Here is an 18,929-nt window from a genome sequence, read left to right as displayed (position 1 = left end):
TGCGCCTCCGGGGGCGGCCCCCAGTGGGGCGCGCGGCCTGCGTGGGGATGATCGCTGTGTGTGCTCACGTGCACAGCCGTCGGCCCGGCCTCACTGTCTCCGCTTCTTCTGTGAGCGCCGACGCTTCTGCTTAGCCGTTTTCCGGTCGCGTCCTGCCCTTCAGGCTTCTTCTGGCATTTTCTTGGCAGAGCTTTTTCTCCAGCTCCCGGGACACATCGGCCAACGAGGCAAGAAAGACCGGCGACTTGCCTGTGGTTGCAGGGTCTGAGGGCGGGCTCGACCTCTGGGGGTCGGGCCTTCTTCGTTCCGGGTCTGGCGCCAGCAGCCCGTCCCTCGGAGCGCAGGGAGGTGTGGAGATTCGGTTCTGCACCCGCCTGCTTCCCCATTCATCCCAGCTGACTTTTCTCCCCGGGCCACGTGCACCTCTGCGCAGACCCGCGTGGCTGAGCTTTTAGATGCGATTTCGCTTCCGCGGTTAGGGGCTGTGCGTGTGCGCGTGCTCGGGGAATCCATCTGCTTGTGAGTGTGTGTATCTGTTGCACATAACAGTCCTGCTCTGTGAGTTGCACCGAGTACATCCTTTCTGTTTAGATAGGCCTGCTTTCTGTCTCTGCACCACTGCCTCTGAGAACGCCACCTGAAGCTGCAGCTGCGTCCATCTACATCTACCTTACTTCTTGTACCTGTCTTTCTCTCCTCCTCCTCCCCCCCAGCCCTTATTGATCCGCTTGCCGTGTGTGTATGCACGCGCTGTGAAACTCCATGGATGTGTGTGCACGCACTGACTCGCGGGCTCCTGTGCCGGTACACGGATGTCCCTTTGCTCATTGCGCTCCAGCTTCCCTCTCTCGATGTTTTCACACTCTGCTAAGTATTCCAGGTGAGAACCACCATGGCTTTGTATGATTGACAGCTATTTACTGGATTCTTACCATGCTGTGTCAGGAGTCCAGCCTGGGGCAGCAATGAAAGAAGCGAGGAGGAGGAGGGGGGCTGCTTTGTGCATTGAGTTGGGGAATAATGAGGCAGAAGGCATCTTCTAGAGAATCCGCTCCTACGGGTCTTTGAAAGGCTTCTCCAGCCCACTTTTCAAATACTTACTGAGCAGGTGCTTTTCCATTCTCAGCCCTGGGGAGAAATGAGAGATATCTGTGGCTCAGAAGGGACCCTGAATGAGGAGTTTAATCAATCGGATCCCTGTTATACTTGGATGAAGCACTTTTCCCACAAGCCTCTGGTTTAAGATACTTAGATTTTGAATCTTTGCCATTTCCTCTGGGACTTAACCTAGCTCCATGTTGTGCATGTGTAACTGCGTGTGTTAAAGCTCAGGGGTTGGTGTCCTATCTCCCCACAAGCTTGATAGTCAGGGAGCAAAGTCCTTCCCTCCCACAAGGCCCTAGCATAATGCTCTGCACACAGTAGGCATGATAAGGGCTTCCTAACTCTTTATTAAATGAGTCATGAGATCTCAAAGTTCCAGAATCTCAGCTCAACTGCCACCTTCTGCACTAGGGCTTTCATGGCCTCCACCCAAGTGTTTCTGGCCTAAATATTGACCTTTGATATGACCTCAGGGATCTCCAGGGAGGCAGTGTGGATCGTGGGGAAGAACAATGAAAGGGGCTCCTAACTTTGCAACTTCCTTTCTCTGAGAACTGTGCCCCTCAGCTCTCTTGGTCTGGGTTCTCTTTTGTTCTACAAGGTGGGGGGTTAGATCAGTGGGGTGCTCAGGTCCTTTCCTGGTGACTGGCCATTTGTAAGGGGCTGGAGGGTTGGGAGGGGCCAAGTTCAAAGTCACTGTTTGGCTCTCCTACCTGGAAAGGTACAGACAAGCCCTGGAATAGATCAGTCATCTTGTGGGAAACTAGGTATACCCTACACAGGTGGTCTAAAAGGCAGGTCTCTCTGAATCTGGGGAAATGAGATTCTGAGATTTGAAGGAATTTTTTTTTTTGTCCTGAAGCAAAAAACAGCTTGAAGGATGGGGTTAGTGGAGAAGAGAGCTGTCTGCCTGGGGGTTGTGGCTCAAGGCATTGTGGACCTTCAGGTGAGTGGGGGGACCTAGGATAGCTAGGGAGTAGGAGGAGGGGCCTCTCCAAGTTAGCTCGCTACAAGAATCCCTCCTGCTGGTATGGAAGCACATTATGTCCCTCCCCCCTCCTTAGAAAGATTTTCTTACTGAATTTGTCCAAACCTTTATCTATCTATATGCAATCGTTGCTGAGAGGACAGGCTCTGAAATCCTTGAGTTCCCTTCTTATACGAGAGAGGCCAGATCATCTGGGGAAGTCTTTCTCTCTAAAATCCATTGCTCCCCCTCATGCTGCTGAACAGAAGCTGAAAAGAATCATGAGCCAAAATTGCTCTGACCAGATCCCCCATAGGCTCGCACTGCATCTCAGCTCATGCCTCCCTCCTTAACGCCTCTCCCCACTTTTCCCAACCTTTTCATCCTTTCTTGGGCCTGCCGTGGATCCTATTGGGCTGAAAGCCTTGCCTCCTACTGCACTGAGAGCTTCCTCCTCTGCTTCCTTGTCCCACAGCCTCCCTCCCTCTCTGGAAGCAAGGCCCCTCTGCCTGCCCAAGCAGTCCCAGTCTGTCCTGCCTTCTCTCCTCCGCAGCCTCCCACTTCAGTCTCTGCTTGTTGGTCAGCTGCTTTCTGCTGCTTAAATGTGCCCTCTTCTCCCCAGCCTACCCTTACTCCTTCCCTCTCCCTCCCCCAGCTTCGTGATTGTTCCCCTCCCCTCGCTTTCCTCTCTTCACCTGTCTTCAGCCCCTTCATTCATCCAAACTGCTCTCCAGTGACCAGTGATCTCTTAATGGCCAAATGGAACTGCTGCTTCTCAGTCTTCATCCTTCTTGACCTTTGACACTATTAATCAATCACTCTCTTCTCTTTGGGCTTCCATGATGCTTTCCTTTCCTGGTTCTCTTCTGTCTTTTTTCAGGTCATAGCTGCTAATGGTAGGTGCTCCCTAGAGCTCTGGCCCTGGCCTTCTTCCCTTTTCCCTCTATTTTGCTTCATTTGTTGATCTCATCATTTCCATGGATTTAATTACTATCTCGTTGCTGATAATTCTTAAATGTTTATCTAGTCTTACATATCCAGCTACGATGTGTAGATACCTTACTCAACATATCCCAAAATGAACCCATTCTTTTTTCCCTCCCCAAATTTCCCTTTTCTTAATTTCCTTATTTTAATTGAGGCCATAGACTCTAAGGTAGCACAATTCTTAAAAGTCCAGTCCATCCTACATTCCACTGTCAAATTTGTTACTCTCCTACACAGTAAACTAATGTGGCTCCCTATCCCCTTCAGCATCAAATACAAAATGCTCTATTTGGCATTCAAAGCTTTTTATAACCCAACCCCTGCCTACTTTTTCACCAATCTTCTTATTCCTCCCTTCTCTTCCATCCATTGACTTCCTGGCTGTTCCGTGAACAAGGCTATCTCAGCTCTGGTCATTTTCTCTGGCTTTCTGCCTTTTTCTCCCCTGCTTTTCTGTGTCTGTCCCTGACTTCAACTCCCAACTAAAGTCCTACCTTCTACAGGAAGCTTTCCCAGTCTTCAATCCTGGTGCCTTCCCTCTGATGATTGTTCCTATATGTAGTCTGTACAGAATTGTTTATTAGATGCTGTATCACCAGTGCTTATCACATTGCCTTGCACATAGTAGGTATTTGATAAATGCTCGTTACCTAATTAGGGCAATGGTCAGACCAAGAGCCCCTTTATAGTTAATGTAATAAGAGTCTCTTGAATGCACCTTTAACCAAGCTAAAAGGAATTCTCAGAATGGATAAAAATGGATTGGTTTTAGGGAAATAATTCTCTAAAGTACACCAAAAGGAAATGATTATTATTTGGATGAATCAGAATGATTACCAGCACTTTGTAATTGTTTAATCTCGATTACAGAATTCTGTCTTCATTTTTGAAGTTTGTAAATTGTATGTGGAAAAGATGCTTGGGCAGAGACAGACAGGTTGTCAAAGGCATCCCCACAGGTTCCAGCTGTGCTTTGGGGGCTTCCTTCCGCCCTTCTCAGAACCTGGGCTCCATGGTGAGAGCCTTCAGAACTCCTGGTCATCTCCATGTCATAATGAGGCATTAGTCACAGAACCCCAGTTTGGAGGAATCTCAGCAGCACAGCATTTCAGAATTGGGGGGGGCCAAGTGGCTACTTAATCCAGTCTCTCCCCACAGGAGATGACCTGGCAGCCTTTGCCCTTGACACACTCTGAGAACTTCATGAGGCTTCTGGCACATAGAGAGGTTCCCTGGCACACACTGAGAGATTTATGAAGCTCCTGGCACACACTAAGAGCTTTGTGAGGCTCCTGGCACACACTAAGAGCTTTGTGAGGCTCCTGACACACCCTGGGAGCTTTGTGAGGCCCATTTTCAGTTGGACAAGGAGGAGCAGGGTTCAGATGCCACCCATGATCCCCACTGCTTTTGGAACCCTCAGTGCCTCCGTTTCCCCACGTGCAGAAGGCGGGTTCGGCCAAGGAGCCTCTGGGACACGTCCGTCTGCGAACCAATCAAAGGGGCACTGCGGGGGGGCCTGGATCAGTAACAAGCTTCCCCCCCCCCTCCCAAGCTTTCCTGGGCTTTGATGGAGTCTGTGAGGAAACCTCAGTGAAGCCTCCACCCCAGGGGGTCAAGCTCCTTCCAGCCCCTGGGCGGGGAGCATTTATGAAGTGCCTCTGGTGTGCCAGGGCCTAACGAGACTCTTGGGGTATTCGGGGCACCCCTCCCCTCCTGGGCGTCGAACGAGCGAAGAATAGCGGGCAAAGGTGGGGGTACGCGCAGGCGCGCGCGCCCCGCGAGGGGCCGTTACGACCGTTAGAGCCGTTTCGAATTCCCTTCTGCCTTTCGCGCCTTCTCCGTTTCCCTCCTCCTCCCTGGTGACGTCATCACCCAGCTCTGGAAGGGAGGGGCGGCCCTTACCTCGGGAGAAAGATGACTAAGGAGCTCTTTCATCTAGTTCATTACTGGTGAAATCTCTCCCCCCCCACGCACTTCGGCGGAATGGTTTCTTCCGTCACGCCCTTTCCCCCTCCCCGCCCAACTCCTACCCTCCACCAGGTTGCGGGCCCTCCCCTTTTCCTACGCATGATTGGCTCCAAGGCCGGTCCACTTCGGACCCTCCCCCTGGATTGGCCGTCTCGGCCGCCGCTCGGCCCTCGCTCGTCCCCTCCCCCTTCTAGCCTTTTCCCGTTCTCGCCTGGCGTGCCCCCACGCCCCTTACGTGGCGACGCCGCTGCCGACGCTTCCTCCATAGACAAGCGAGCGGCTCGCCGACTAGAGGTGCTTGAGCCGTAGCCGTAGCCTTGTCCGCTGCGGTTGCCGTCTCCCTCACCCTGTGAGGACGGGAGCTCGGCGCCTGGCCGGGGGCTGCTATGGTGCTGAGTTCTCCGGTAGAGCCGACCGAGGAGAGGCGGTTGCGGCCATGAAGGTGAGAGGACTCCCTCTGGGGCTGGGGGGAGGGGGGCGGGACGGGACCGGGGCCGGCAGCGGCCGACCATCCTCCTCCCCTGCCGGCGGGAGGAATCCCGAGCCCTCCCTGGCGCCGGCCCGCCCCCCGCCGGGGATCGGAGCTAGTGCGCCGATAACCCGTGCGGGCCCCTGAGGGCCCGGCGGCCCCGGGCTGGGGGACCGTCTCTGTCGCAGGACGGGAACTGCGGGGCCGGTTGGGGGAGGGGGCCGGGAGCTGGGGCAGCCCGGGAACCGCGGGGCTTAAAGCGGTGATCCGGCCTCGTTCTCCCGCGGGCCCCCGCGCCCGCCCCGGGGAGGCGCCCGGCTCCTCGACTGTTAAACTGCCGAGCGTTTGTTCTCTGTCCTCGCTGCCCGATCCGGGGGGAGGAGAGCGGAGAAGGTCCGAGAGAGGGGCGGCAGGTCGGGGCAGGTTCGCCGCCCGAGCCGTGTATCCTTCACCTTCTCCCGGTAGGAGCGCCGAGCCGTGAGCGCTGCTCGGCAGACGTCTGAGAAAGCGCTTGGGAGCCGCAGTGGAAGGAGGCAGAAGGCTCCGGCGCCCGAACCCCCAGATCCATACTGAGTATTATACGGATGGAGTGCGGAAATCGTGGGATTGGGGAGCAGTGAAGCAGAGGGAACTTGTACCCTAGGAAAGATAGGAAAGATGCGGGCTTAAGGAAACTTAAGGTTCTTCTCCCTTCAATCTGCCTCTTTTAGCGCTCTCTGAAAACTGAATTAAAGTAGCTCCTTTCCCCCCTATTAATACCGTAATCCATGCTCTCGGGCCAACAAAAAAATCTAGTTACAAAATTCTGGCTATTCCGGCTACTCCTAAACTTGATAACTGATAATTGTGAATAAAGTTTCTTTACATTTTAGTTTTTGTGAAACTGACTTTCAGGATATGTGTCTTAGACTAGTTGACTGTATGTAAAATGACAACTATGTTGTTGAATTGCTTTATAAAGTCTCGTAAGTAATCAGTTTTTTAGACATGTTCCCTTGTCTTGATTTCAGTAGTATTCACTACATGAATTATAACAATAGTGGGCTTTCAACTAAACAAATGCTCTTTTCAGTGAAGTTAAAATGACTTTAATTACTGGACAGATGAATAAACAAATAGCAATTTTACCCTGGAAGTGAGGACTTTTCATGGTTGTGTCTTTAATTTTTGTGGTATCTTTTCCTGCCCTTCCCATTGAACAACTTTTAAAAGCACCCAAAAACTCTTGAAATTCTTAAAACAAATAAGCAGAATCCAGTAAAACATGACCACATTAGTAATGTTCAAATCTGCATCATTTCTCTAAAAGACGGGTGTGGGTGTCATGATTAATCTTCATGTTTTTATTACTGTAGTTCAAAAGTCTGTCTATGGTGTTTTTCTCCATAATGTTTGTTGTAATTGTATAAATTTTACTAGCTTGCTTCGTTTGACATTAGATCAAAAGCATTCCTAGTTTTCTCTGAAATATGGTCCCTTTTGTCTTTTTTTTAGAGTATAGGCCCAATACTAGTAGACTTGGGTCATTCTCTATATGAATCTAGTATGTATAGTTTAGTAACTTGGAGCATAGTTCCAAATTTTTTGCTGGAAGTGTTGGACCTGTTCACAGGGCCTTCAATAATTCACTGGTGTGCCTGTTTTTCCACAGCCCTCCAATATGTGTCTTTCCAGTAAATTTTTAGTCATTACTGTCTTAAAATCAAGTCATTTTCTATTATCCTTAAATTGAACGACAGCTATTTATCTTCCTGCTGAGGGCAGGATTTTGGAACTAAATTGGAATCTCATGTTAATTAAACATAGTTCAGGTCCTTATGGTAGTTCTGACCCATACAAATTACATCTGTATGTGCATCACTGGGCTTCTGATTTCATCCTTGTGGAGAACTAGTTTAGAAATTTCCTTCCAGCTACACAGATGGACAATTTGTAATTTAGGAGTTTTTAATTTACTCGTGCTACTTGGCTACCTAGTAGAGGCAGGATTTGTACTAAATATCTGTCATTTCCAAGACTGGTCCTCTGTACTGCTTAATGTATAGGCGACCTTGTGTTAAAATGAAAAAACAAACCCTGGAAGGTGGACGCTTAAGGATTTAAGTAAATTTTGACTGTGCAACCTAATCCCAGTGTGACCTTGCGCAGGGCAGATAAACTCACTTCCCTGGGCTTCCATTTCATGTGAAGTGAGGATGTGCTGGCCTCTGAAGTCCTTTCTGTGTTAGATCTATATGTCTTATCTGTGACCAGGATTAAGAGAAAATTTAGATAGTCGGAGGTTCTTCCTCACTAGCAGTTTTCAGAAAGCATTTGTAGGTAACAATCAGTGTTCCATAATTCCTCAGCAAAGAATGCTATACTGATTAATCTGACAATAATGGTGGCACAATGGGGTTGAATCACCTATTCAGCTTCTTCTCAGCAACTGTTTTTCTTGAATTCTCTGTCTAGTTCCAAGTCTGATGTGTTTTGAAGTATGTATGATTGTCAAGTTTGTTTTGTGAATATTATACTGGATATGTAAAAGTAAGTTACCTTACCCTAAAATTACTTGTTTTCTATTATTTGCAAATGATAAACCATTTTTTGCAGCATTTTGTAGGATATCTTTTGAGAGAATCTCCACTACAGTGCAAATAATGTTGAATAGCTGATCAAATAACCTTCATGAAAATTCATTAATTTGTTAATATTAACCGCTGTGTGGCAATTTTTCATTTTCAAATGGTTTTGTGAAAAAAATTTGAATCTAGAATTGTTGAATGTATGAAAAAACATTTATTATACACCATGTATATATTAAGTACCTGTTTCTCATAATACTAGTAGGATGTTTTAGTTAACAGTTGAGTTCTGTATAGAGCCTTGTTCTCTAAGTAGACACAATAGATATTTATTGAATGAATTTTAAATTTTCTCCACCTGATAATAAGCTTTTAAAAATAAATCTTTATACTCAGTTGAGTAGTTTCTTCAGGAGTCTCTAGTTAGCATCAACATATTCATTATCTTTTTTTAGATTCTTTGTTCTTTTTTAATATTCTGGAGAAAGTAACTTAAAATCTTTTCCTCTTTCCTATAAATAACATTAATGGAGAATTTTAGAATTGAATGGGTGTCTGGACTAAACTTTACCTCTATGGAGAACTTAATCGGTAGTGAGTGTTAATCAGTGGGAATGGTGCCTGTCTCCCAGGATAACTTATCCTATTTGCCTCGGGCGGGGTCCTTTTACCGAGGCCAGTATTCAAGGAGGTTTTCTCCTTTAGAAAGAAAGTTTCAGGGTCTCTCTTCAGTTTAAAGCTCCCCTTGTCATCAGATTGAAGGGATCTGTGAATTTGAATGGGAGAAACAATGCATCTTTATTAAACTATACATAATTTAGATTGAGATCCCACTGTATTTTATTTTATATATTTAAATTAAGTTTTATGCATAAAAACATTCCCAGGAGTCCATGACACATTAGTTACAGTAGGATTGTATTAAAAACTTGTTCTTTAAAAAAAAAAGAAAAGAAAAGAAAAGAAATATTCTTTATGCAGGATTTTTTAAAGTCACATAAGAACATGTGCCCATAAACAAAATTTAAAACTTGAAGCTTCTCTGACTGGCTCTGTCTCAGAAAAAAGTGTTGCTGCCCTGCTGTGGAATACACTTTTGTTAAAGACAGTGATAATATGGAACAGTCTGACTTAACACAACCTGTTGAATTAATTTATTTAAATGCTTTTCTAAAAAATTAAAGAGAAAGCTTAAAAACTTAATAGTTTTTTGAAAGAAGGGCCAAGGTGGGCTTTGCAGCATGCAAATTGTTTAGGTTTCCACATGAACAGTATTATAATTATAGTTACAGGAGGCAAGTAGTTTGATTCTCACTATAAGATCTAATAAGGTTTTTCAACATGTTTTATCTCAAGATTCTGACTTAATATAATGGCTACTGTGGTTTCATTCTGTAGAGCTGTATTTAGATTCCCACCGTCTCTGGGAGAAAGACCTACAAAATATGTAATTGTGCTAATCTCAAAGGGGGCCTATTCTTTGAGGCCTCTCCTAATTTGCAAAAGGTCTTTTTTTTTTTAATTTGAAGCCAGTCCCCTCAATGGAAGGAAAAGGGTAGAAAAAAAGTTCTTTTGAAGAGGTGATATGAGAAATTTTGTTGTTTTGGTAAATTAACTATACTAGTTCAGAAATAGAATGGGCTGCTTAAATAGATTTGGGTTCCCATTGCTTAAAAAGTCTCTAAACAAGGCTGGGTGACAACTAGGAAAGTTTTTGTAAAGATTGTTTAGGTGGTGAAGGGACTCGATAATCTTTTCTAATTCTGAAATTCTGTGATCTTAGTTTTTTTTTTTTTTTTTAAACCCTCCTCCTTTGTTACAGCTTTCAGGTATAGTATTTTCAGATACTTTAGGTGTATTTGTGATTTCATTTAACATGGACTCCTTCTAGGGATGCCCCAGATTACATATCTCATCCATACTGTGTTGTCCTGTGGGATTCTTGGCCATGTTCTATAAATCTTTCACAAGGGATTCAGCTATTTCCGCCATTAAGCAAACATTGAGCCCATTATGGGTTCGTCTCTGTGTGTTGGATAGGGCTTTGTCTGGACTTTGCAGTTTGGAAGACCAACTGCCCGGACAAGTTATTTGACTTACATGTCTCAATTTCCTCATCTATAAAATTGGGGGAAGATTTGATGGCTTCTAAAACCCCTTTCAGTTCAATATCGGATTATATGATTTGCTTCAAGGAGAATAACCAGCAGTTGAGTGTTGACAATGAGATCAAGGTTAGGGCACTGCTTCCTTGGATTTTGATTTAAGTACTGATAGATTTCTCTTTAGTTCAAAAGAAACCTGAGACTAAGAAAAAAAATTTTTCATCTCTCTCCAAAAGAGGACTGAGTTGCAGGTTTCTGTTCCTAGGTCAGGGCAGGCAGTACTCAGTACTTGAGTATTTCCAAAGGCTAGTAGGTGTGGATCAGTATCCCTGAATCACTAAGAATACATTGTCAAGTAAGGGGAAACTAACAAAAGATTTTCTTTATGATGAAAAAAATTATTCCTTTCAGTACTAGGCAAAGGTGTATTGTGAAGAACCTTGATGTTGAGTTACAACTGGGTTCATATCTCAACTCTGAAACTTACTATATGAACTTGTGCAAATTCTTTAAACTCTTAAGTTTCCTCATCTTTTAAAAAAGGGTGGGGGGGGGGGGGAGATAGGACTAGATCTCTAGTTCTTTACAGCTCAAAATGCCCTAGAACTTCTAGCTCTGTTATATTATGGTACTGATTAGGAGTTCTTTACCATGAGCCTGTGAACTTAAATGAGAATTTTTTTTTTAAGATCAATTTTAATTTTAAATATAATAGATTTCCTTTGTAAGGGGCAGCATTTGAAAGCATTTGGAGAAGGTTTCGTCAGACTAACAAACAGGATCCATGATACAAAAAAGGTTAAGAACTTTTATTCAAGATGCATTTTTTAAAATAGTCTCTGCTTTCAAAGAATTTTGATGCAGGAAACAGCAATCACTTATGAAATAAAAGATTAATTTTAGCTCTTTAGAGGCTAAGTGGACAGGAAAGTCTGTCCCACTGGAGAGTGTCAGATTGTAGCACTTTGAGCTTTTGTGGGGGAGAGAAGATAGAACCCTACCTGTAACTATATACGATAAACATATACCTAAAAGAGTATGTCTAGATTTTGAATAAAACAAGTCTTTCCTCAAAAGCACTAAAAAAAGCTCAATATATTGGGAGACCATCAAGTCCAACCCATGTCTGAAAAGACATCTCCTCTACAAATAGTTATCTAGTTGTAAGAAACTAAGCTCATCCTGAGGCATCCATCTCTTCTTGCTTGTTGGGCATGACACCAAAATTTGCTTCTAGCTTCTACCCAACCCATTGCTCTTAGGATTGTTCTGTAGGGCCAAACTGAAAAAACTAATCTCTTTCTACTTGGAGATAGTCCTTCAAATGCTTGAAAATTGATTTTAAGCCCTCTCAACCTCCTGCTAACTTTTCTCTATGCTAAATTTTACAGGAAATCATAGAAAATATAGGGACCTTTATGGCTTAAAATATATTTTAACATACCTAGTTTGTTTTAAACAGGATATAACTATAGCTCTCTCCCAGTAAATATTAATTTTACATAGCTAGCATTTGTATAGTGCTTTAAAGTTTTCATAGCTGAACTTCACCATAATCTTGGGAAATGTTGCTATTATTATCCATTTTTTACAAATGGGGAGACCAAGGCAAACAGTTTAAATGATTTGTCTTGGGTTGGACAAATTAGGACATGTCTGAGGCTGTATTTGAATTCAGAGCTTGGTGATTTTGGATCCAGCCTGCTGTGTGGTCTTCACGATCCTGGGAATAAGGTGTTGCTATCATCACTCTTATTTTAGGAGCACCTTTTTTAAGGCATTGTATAAAGTGATAGGGCTACAAAGAAAGGAGCAATCCCTGCTTCTAAAATCATCCCAGAACCAGAGACAGCAGTGGGTTTAAAGACAACACATATAACATCTGAGCCTTGGGCTTCTTGGGAAAGTTTCTTACTCTTTCTTACCTGACCTGTGGTGAAGCCAGAAGGATTCAAATTAGATAAAGTGAGTGCTTTATAACAAACAGATCAGACGTTAATTATAGATTCTACCTTGTTGTAATTTGGAATAGTTTTGAACTTGGGCATTGGTAGGTTTCTTATTGTTTTATGTCACTTTCTAGTGCTGTTGACCTGTGACTTTGAAATATCAGCAAGAACTAATAAAGTTGTCTTTAGATAGACTCTCTAAATTAGACTTTTACAAATAACTTTGTTAATATTTTGATTGAAGATTCAGATAAGAGAAACTGCTTGGTTCAGATGCTACATGTAACTTACATTAAAAACTCAATTATCTGGCAGCCTTTCCAGGAAATGGAGCCAAAAACCACTTCTGAAAAGCCAATATAAATGTCACAAAGCCTATACATACTAATGTGCAAGACCTTCAGACTCTTGCTCAAAGCCAATTAGCTCTTACTTTTACACACAGTTCTAAAAGCTTTGTTATCTGGATTCTAAGCCTGACAACAAATTGCTAAGACAGGGCAAGAATTGGAATGAGAAGGAGCTGCTATGTACAAGCACATAGCAGTTAAAGAAGTGGGTCCCCAGCATATCAGGTAAGCAGTTCTCTTAACAGCATTTTTTTGGTATTTGAGCAAATAAAATAATTGATCATAATAACCTTTTAAATGGTGAGGAAAGGTTTCTATTCATAAACTGAAAAATCATGGTGCATAAAGGGTTTTAATAACCCTCAGCTAATTCCTAACCATTCATTTCCAGAGAAGTGTCCAGGTAGCTGAGGCTTACTGTACTTTGAAATGAATTTACTAATTGTCTGGTGGTTTCTTTCAGGCGGGTGCCACATCTATGTGGGCTTCGTGCTGTGGGTTGCTGAATGAAGTCATGGGGACTGGAGCAGTAAGAGGCCAACAGTCTGGATTTGGGGGAGGTACCGGCCCGTTCAGATTTGCCCCAAACACTGACTTTTCCACATACCCACCAGCAGCTACAGGAGGAGCTAATATAGTTTGCAAAGCCTGTGGACTTTCATTTTCAGTTTTTAGAAAAAAGGTGAGTTTTTTGTTTTTAGTAAATAAATTAGATCTTTGATACTTTATTTAAATCAAGTTGCAGGTAAATTCCTCTAGGTGAAAGTGAACTACTTCAAGATTTTTGCCTTTATTAATACTTTAGGGATTCCTTCTAGCTCCGATACTCCATGATTAATATGTCTATATTGCTTTTATATTTAACATTTCTTAAATATATTTTATCAGATGGGTAAACTGAGGCAGGTGACAACTTAAATCAATCCTGAAACCTGTCTGCTGACTTGCACAGCTTGCCTTGATATCCAGGAATCATGTGGTTTAACCAGTTACACTGCAGCCTTTGTTTAAGGAAGAATGAATTGTTTTCATAGAGATCTGTGGTCACTTCAGTCAGGGCACCAAGACTCCTCATTGATCTAATTATAGCAAATGACTGTGCCCTTATGCAAAACACTTGAACATTTCCCCCCAATTTGTTAAATTGTTATAGTATTATTCTGATCTCTATTTTTCAAAATCATCCATTAGTACATTCTTAAGTATTAAATGAAATTTAATAATTAACCTAACATTCCTAGGTTGCCTTGAAATCTTTTAGCAGTTTACATCTTAATTACTTTTAAGAAATTTATTCTGCAACAAACTGAAATGAATGATTGCATTTCTTAAACTACCATGTCTCTAAGCTGGGATGGAGCTTTGAGAGTGATTAAGGCTATGAAAAGGTACAGATTATTGTATTAGCAGAATACTCTATTTCCTAGGATTAACCTTGAAGGATCAATTGCCTTTCTCCTTTATTCACTCTCATTGTGGTGTTCACATCTTTCTTTAAACTGGGAATAAATACTTGATGAAAAGATCCAGGGAAAAGTTTCTCCCCGTTCCTTCTCCACTTAGTGTCAGCTGCGCTCTCTGCTAATTATATGTTTGTGCTGGGGGTGGAAAGGTTTTAATTCATTAACACAAGCTTGTATGGTTTTCTGAAAGTATCTTTATTGAACCCAAATCATTTCAACAGTTTGTTTTCAAGTGTTTAAATATAAGGGAATTGGGAACACCTGTAAAAATAGGTCGGTGACATAGTGGTTTGTAACAATGTCACTTAATATATTAAGAACTGCTAATGCAAGAAAAACAAGGATTAAAGTAGTTGACTGTATGGCATCCATAATTAAGTGGTTTCTTTCCTTTCTGTTTCTTTAGCATGTATGTTGTGACTGCAAGAAGGATTTTTGTTCTGTCTGTTCAGTCATACAAGAAAATTTCCGAAGATGTTGTACTTGTCATTTGTTACAAGAAACTTCCTTTCAGCGCCCTCAGTTAATGCGACTGAAAGTCAAAGATCTGAGGCAGTATCTCATTCTTCGAAATATACCAATAGACACTTGCCGAGAGAAAGCAGACTTGGTTGATCTTGTATTGTGCCATCATGGATTGGGCTCTGAGGAAGACATGGACACGCACAGCCTGAATTCTTCAAGATCACAGACTTCTGGCTTTTTTACACATCCATTTTTTTCAACGTACCCAGTCCCTTCTTCAACAGTGTCTTCATCGCAGGGAGACCTCACAAGCCAAAGAGGAAACTCTGGCCCTGCAGCACTTTCACAGGTAGCCGATTTCCATAAGTACTTGGATGTTTGTGGTAGGGCCTTCTAAGTGCAAAGTTCACTATGACTATGTAAATTGTAGGTTGAGTAGGAAGTACCCACAGAGCATCTCATCTCAGGAAAAACTAGTAAACAAAGTAACTGCAAGCTTTTAAGTATGCAAAAAAGTACAATTTCATATTTTACTGATAATTTAATCTATCTTGGCAAATTTCAGGCTTTATTTACAGCATACTGATGGTGTCAAGATTAAGACTGAGTGATTTTACTCTTGTATCCTAATTTATGGATTTTAAATGGAAATGACATTAATGGCAGCTTATGGTGCAAAATGAATGTTTTTGGAATTATGTTGATGGGTTAAGTATTATAGGTATTTTAGACAAATTCAGCACTGAAGGGGTAACAAAGCTCGATGCAATATTAGTCTTACTATATGAATTAGTAATACTACTAAATCGGTTTTTATAAGCAAAGTGTTGCCCAGTTGAGGTTGCTCTGAAGATTTAGCCAAATGAGCAGATTTATCAGTTTTATAGATAAATTGATGCTTCTGAAGTTTAGAATTCCTAGAAATCATTTCTTCCTATGCCCCTTATTTTAAAGTGAGTGAACTAAGGCCCAAACAAGTTGACATACACTGAAAAATTATTTTAAATACTGTCTTCTACAATTTTATTTACATTTTGCCTAATAAATATGCAAAGATATTTTGAGAAAGATCTCGTGTCTTTTTGGAGGGAGTCAGGACAGACAACTGATTCAAAAAAGAATTAAGTGCTTTGAAAAATCTTACATGAGAAACCATCGTTGACAGATGAAAGAAATGGACAAGATAACAAATTGTGGGTGTGGAGGTCCTCAAAGAATAGGATCCCAGTAGATGAGGATAAAGTCAGTCATGGGGCTGGTATAAAAGTAAAAAAGATAACAGTGATTTGAAGGCAAGGTTTGAAGGAAAGGTTAACTGTTGAGAATACAAGGAGTAACAATGAGATAGTTGAAAAGACATTTTGCCAGGGCAGTGTGTGAAAAGGATGTTTTGATTTTTTTGTTATCTGAGGGGGAAGTAACACGATCCATGCAGTGCATTAAGAAAATTTAGGCAGCATTGTGAACAGTGAATTGTGGAAGGGACATATAGATCATAACAGGCATAAATTGTTTTGTGTCATGGATCCCTTTGAGGATCTCCTTCTCAGAGTAATGTTTTTTAAAAGTGTAAAACAAAATACCTATGATTATTATTACATCAAATATAGTTAGCAAAATATGGTTCTTAAAAGTTCCTGGACTAGAGGAAGATTTGAGTGTATGAAGCCATTATTACAAGAGTTCAGTTATAATGGAAGACTTTTCTGACATTTGGCAATGAGAGGGAAGAATCAAAGATGACATCCTCCTCCTGATCTTGGGGAACTGGAAGACCTCAGGCATGTCAACAGAAAAGCAAGGAATAGTGAAAGTGGCCGAAGGAGAAGGAGTTGTTTTAAATGTGTCAAAGATTTGAGTTATCTTGATGGAAATTGAAGTTCCTGCTTTTGAGGATAAAAAAAAAAATACTTCAGCTAGTGGTCAATTAGTCTTTAATGGGTGTGGGAGTATTAAGACTTATCTTTCGGAGTATCCCTGTAGGATAGCAGTGTTAGCCTTTCTGTGCTATTGGCATAACAACTTATTTCGACCTTCTCTAGATAATCTGGATGGGTTCTGTCAGTTCCTTGATTTTTCTATTTGCACATAAACTTCAAACACTGGATTTTCATGAAAACAAGCCTTTTAAAAGTGAAAAGGAAAAGGATTCTTTGAATACATTGAATATGAGTGTTCTCAGTGTCTAAAATCTAGACTCATTCAAAACATGGAAAAACTAGTGCTGTTAATAGAAATCATTTCATCATTGTTTGGGGCAAAGTGGTTTTTAGATACTGTCATTATGGCCTGAATCTTGTTAGGAAAGTGTCTTTTTTGGTCCTGATCAGATTCATTATGTGCACAGGGACAAGGTGAAACGCCTTCAACGCACACAGAAGATGATGAAGAAAATGCTGAAGAGGTGAGGGAGCCCTCCCATACATTTAAAACTTGCAAGTTGCTTCTGGCAGGCTAGGCTTGGTGGGTGGGGAAGAATGCTGCCTTTCCATGAATGGGAATGTTGAAGTTTGAAATTCAAGCAGTACCAATCTCTGCCTTTTTAGTTTTTACCCTAGAGTGCAACATAATGTAATGAAAATTGTCTGTGTTTGTAGACCCCTGGACTCTCTAGAAAGCGGATGAGAGCTTCATTATCGGATCTATCAAGTCTTGAAGATGTCGAAGGGATGAGTGTCCGACAATTGAAGGAAATCCTTGCTCGGAATTTTGTCAACTATTCTGGCTGTTGTGAAAAGTGGGAGCTGGTAGAGAGAGTAAACAGACTATACAAAGAAAATGAGGAAAATCAAAAATCATGTAGGTTTGGTATAAAATTTGCTTGGAATGTACAACTCCCAACCTCTCTCCCCCATATCAAAGTAAAACTATTGTTTTAAAGAAGGAACAGTCTAATGAATCCCTTTTTCATTATCTTAATTTTTAAAGGTGGTGGGTGGATACCTGCAATGGGTATTTTGTGAATGAAAATTTGGGGCATGAACCATTGAATAACTTAGTCCATCATCTGAGATCCTTTGACTTTCTCTTTAGTGTGACATGGTGTACAAGAAAAACATGCAAACATTCCGGGGTTTTGACACAGTTTAGTTGACTGTCTGTATCTTGGGCAATTTTTATTTCACAATCTAGCCATCATTCAGCATTCTCCCAAGTAAAATTATTTCTGAAACATACAGGAAGTATTTAGGGTCAAAGGTTTACTTACTGTTTCACGTAGTTGGGGAAGCAAGAAAGTTCCTGAAATAGTTTTTTGATGGGGAACTGCCTATCAGATGTAGAGATTGTGCCTATATATGGCCTTGGGTTCTTCAGCCATCCATACCTATGATATAGTTGTGGAAAGAGGACCCTCAAATTTGGCTTTATTGGCAACATTAAGCCTATAGTTCCAAATTCATGTATTATCTCCTTATTTTGACCTAAATTTCTCAGATTCTGAATGTAGGCCAGATAAATGAACTCATCTGTAATGAGATGGAAACCTAACTTTTTTGTTGGGTAGGTCCAATAGGACATACTGTTTGTTAATTCAGTCTTTGGCCTTCAAGTACTGGTTTTTGTTTCCTGAACCTGGGTTACATGAAATGAGCAGAAGGCTGGGGGAGGAAGGGTCTGTAGGTGCTCATCTGTCTAAACTGGGGCTGTGGGAACTTTGGCTCACTAGATGCATTTTCCCATGGCCCTTACACTTCTGTTGCCTTTCAGATGGAGATAAGATGCAGCTCAATGATGAAGAAGATGACAACCTCTGTCGGATCTGCATGGATGCAGTCATTGATTGTGTTCTTCTGGAGTGTGGCCACATGGTCACTTGCACCAAATGTGGCAAGCGAATGAGCGAGTGTCCCATCTGCCGGCAGTACGTGGTTCGAGCTGTGCATGTGTTTAAATCATAGAAAAAATCTCCTATTTGGCCCCACAATTTTATTTCAAAGGCATTTCAATAAGCAGACAGGATTTGAAACCATTGCTGTTCAAAGGCTGGACTTTTTTGTTTTTAAAAGTTTTGTTTGTGTTTTTTTTGTTCATTATGAATTGTGGAAAGAAGAGTTCATCTTGCTCAAGTTTGATGTGGAAATATTTTCTCTATGACATTTCCTTTGGCAATCTGGGAGGGAGTTTGAGTGGGTAGAAGGTTCCCAGGATCCTTTCCATTGACAAGAGCGTCCAGATTTGTTCACAAACTGTTAAAGGAGTTTGTTTCAGCTTGCCTGTTGCTCTCAAGAGTCCTGCTCCTCCTCTTTCATTGCCTCGACATCATTTTTTCATTTTTACTTAACTGCTGCCCCTTCAAACAAGATCAGTGTACGTGGAGGACATAGTATATATATACTCCAAGCAGTGGTCACAGATTATTTACCCTTTTATTAGTAAAGTGTTTAAAATGCTAATTGATAAAATATAAGTTTCCACATTGTTGCTCTTCTAGTGTTTAAATTCAATATAATCGGAGACAAATGAGTCTACATAGAAAACTGCCAGCGCCTTAGAATAAACATGTCAATTTATGTTCTGATTAAGCATTTCTT

The 18,929-nt window shown here is 42.0% G+C and overlaps 1 protein-coding gene across 2 annotated transcripts; it reads left to right on the top strand.

The window, feature by feature from the left end:
• Window positions 1-3,903: 3,903 nt before the first annotated feature.
• Window positions 3,904-18,908, top strand: RNF34 (ring finger protein 34). Of its 2 annotated transcripts, XM_031948544.1 has the most exons (6): window positions 3,907-5,471; window positions 12,933-13,151; window positions 14,339-14,746; window positions 16,745-16,801; window positions 16,995-17,196; window positions 18,106-18,908. In XM_031948544.1, the coding sequence occupies exons 1-6, from the start codon at window positions 5,466-5,468 to the stop codon at window positions 18,294-18,296; spliced, it is 1,083 nt and encodes a 360-aa protein (XP_031804404.1). In that variant the 5' UTR covers window positions 3,907-5,465; the 3' UTR covers window positions 18,297-18,908. The 2 variants fall into 2 exon arrangements, with proteins under 2 accessions (XP_031804405.1, XP_031804404.1); XM_031948545.1 differs by lacking the exon at window positions 16,745-16,801 and having other exon boundaries at window positions 3,904-5,471.
• The last annotated feature ends 21 nt before the right edge of the window (window positions 18,909-18,929 follow it).

Source organism: Sarcophilus harrisii, chromosome 1 (genome assembly GCF_902635505.1).
Source record: "Sarcophilus harrisii chromosome 1, mSarHar1.11, whole genome shotgun sequence".
In the NCBI taxonomy this organism is placed as follows: domain Eukaryota; kingdom Metazoa; phylum Chordata; class Mammalia; order Dasyuromorphia; family Dasyuridae; genus Sarcophilus; species Sarcophilus harrisii.
This window is presented reverse-complemented; position numbering and strand designations above follow the sequence as displayed.

Coding starts and splice junctions, on each gene's coding strand:
- RNF34 (XM_031948544.1), top strand. Junction 14,747..16,744: donor GCCCTGCAGCACTTTCACAG/GTAGCCGATTTC, acceptor TTATGTGCACAG/GGACAAGGTGAAACGCCTTC. Junction 16,802..16,994: donor ATGAAGAAAATGCTGAAGAG/GTGAGGGAGCCC, acceptor CTGTGTTTGTAG/ACCCCTGGACTCTCTAGAAA.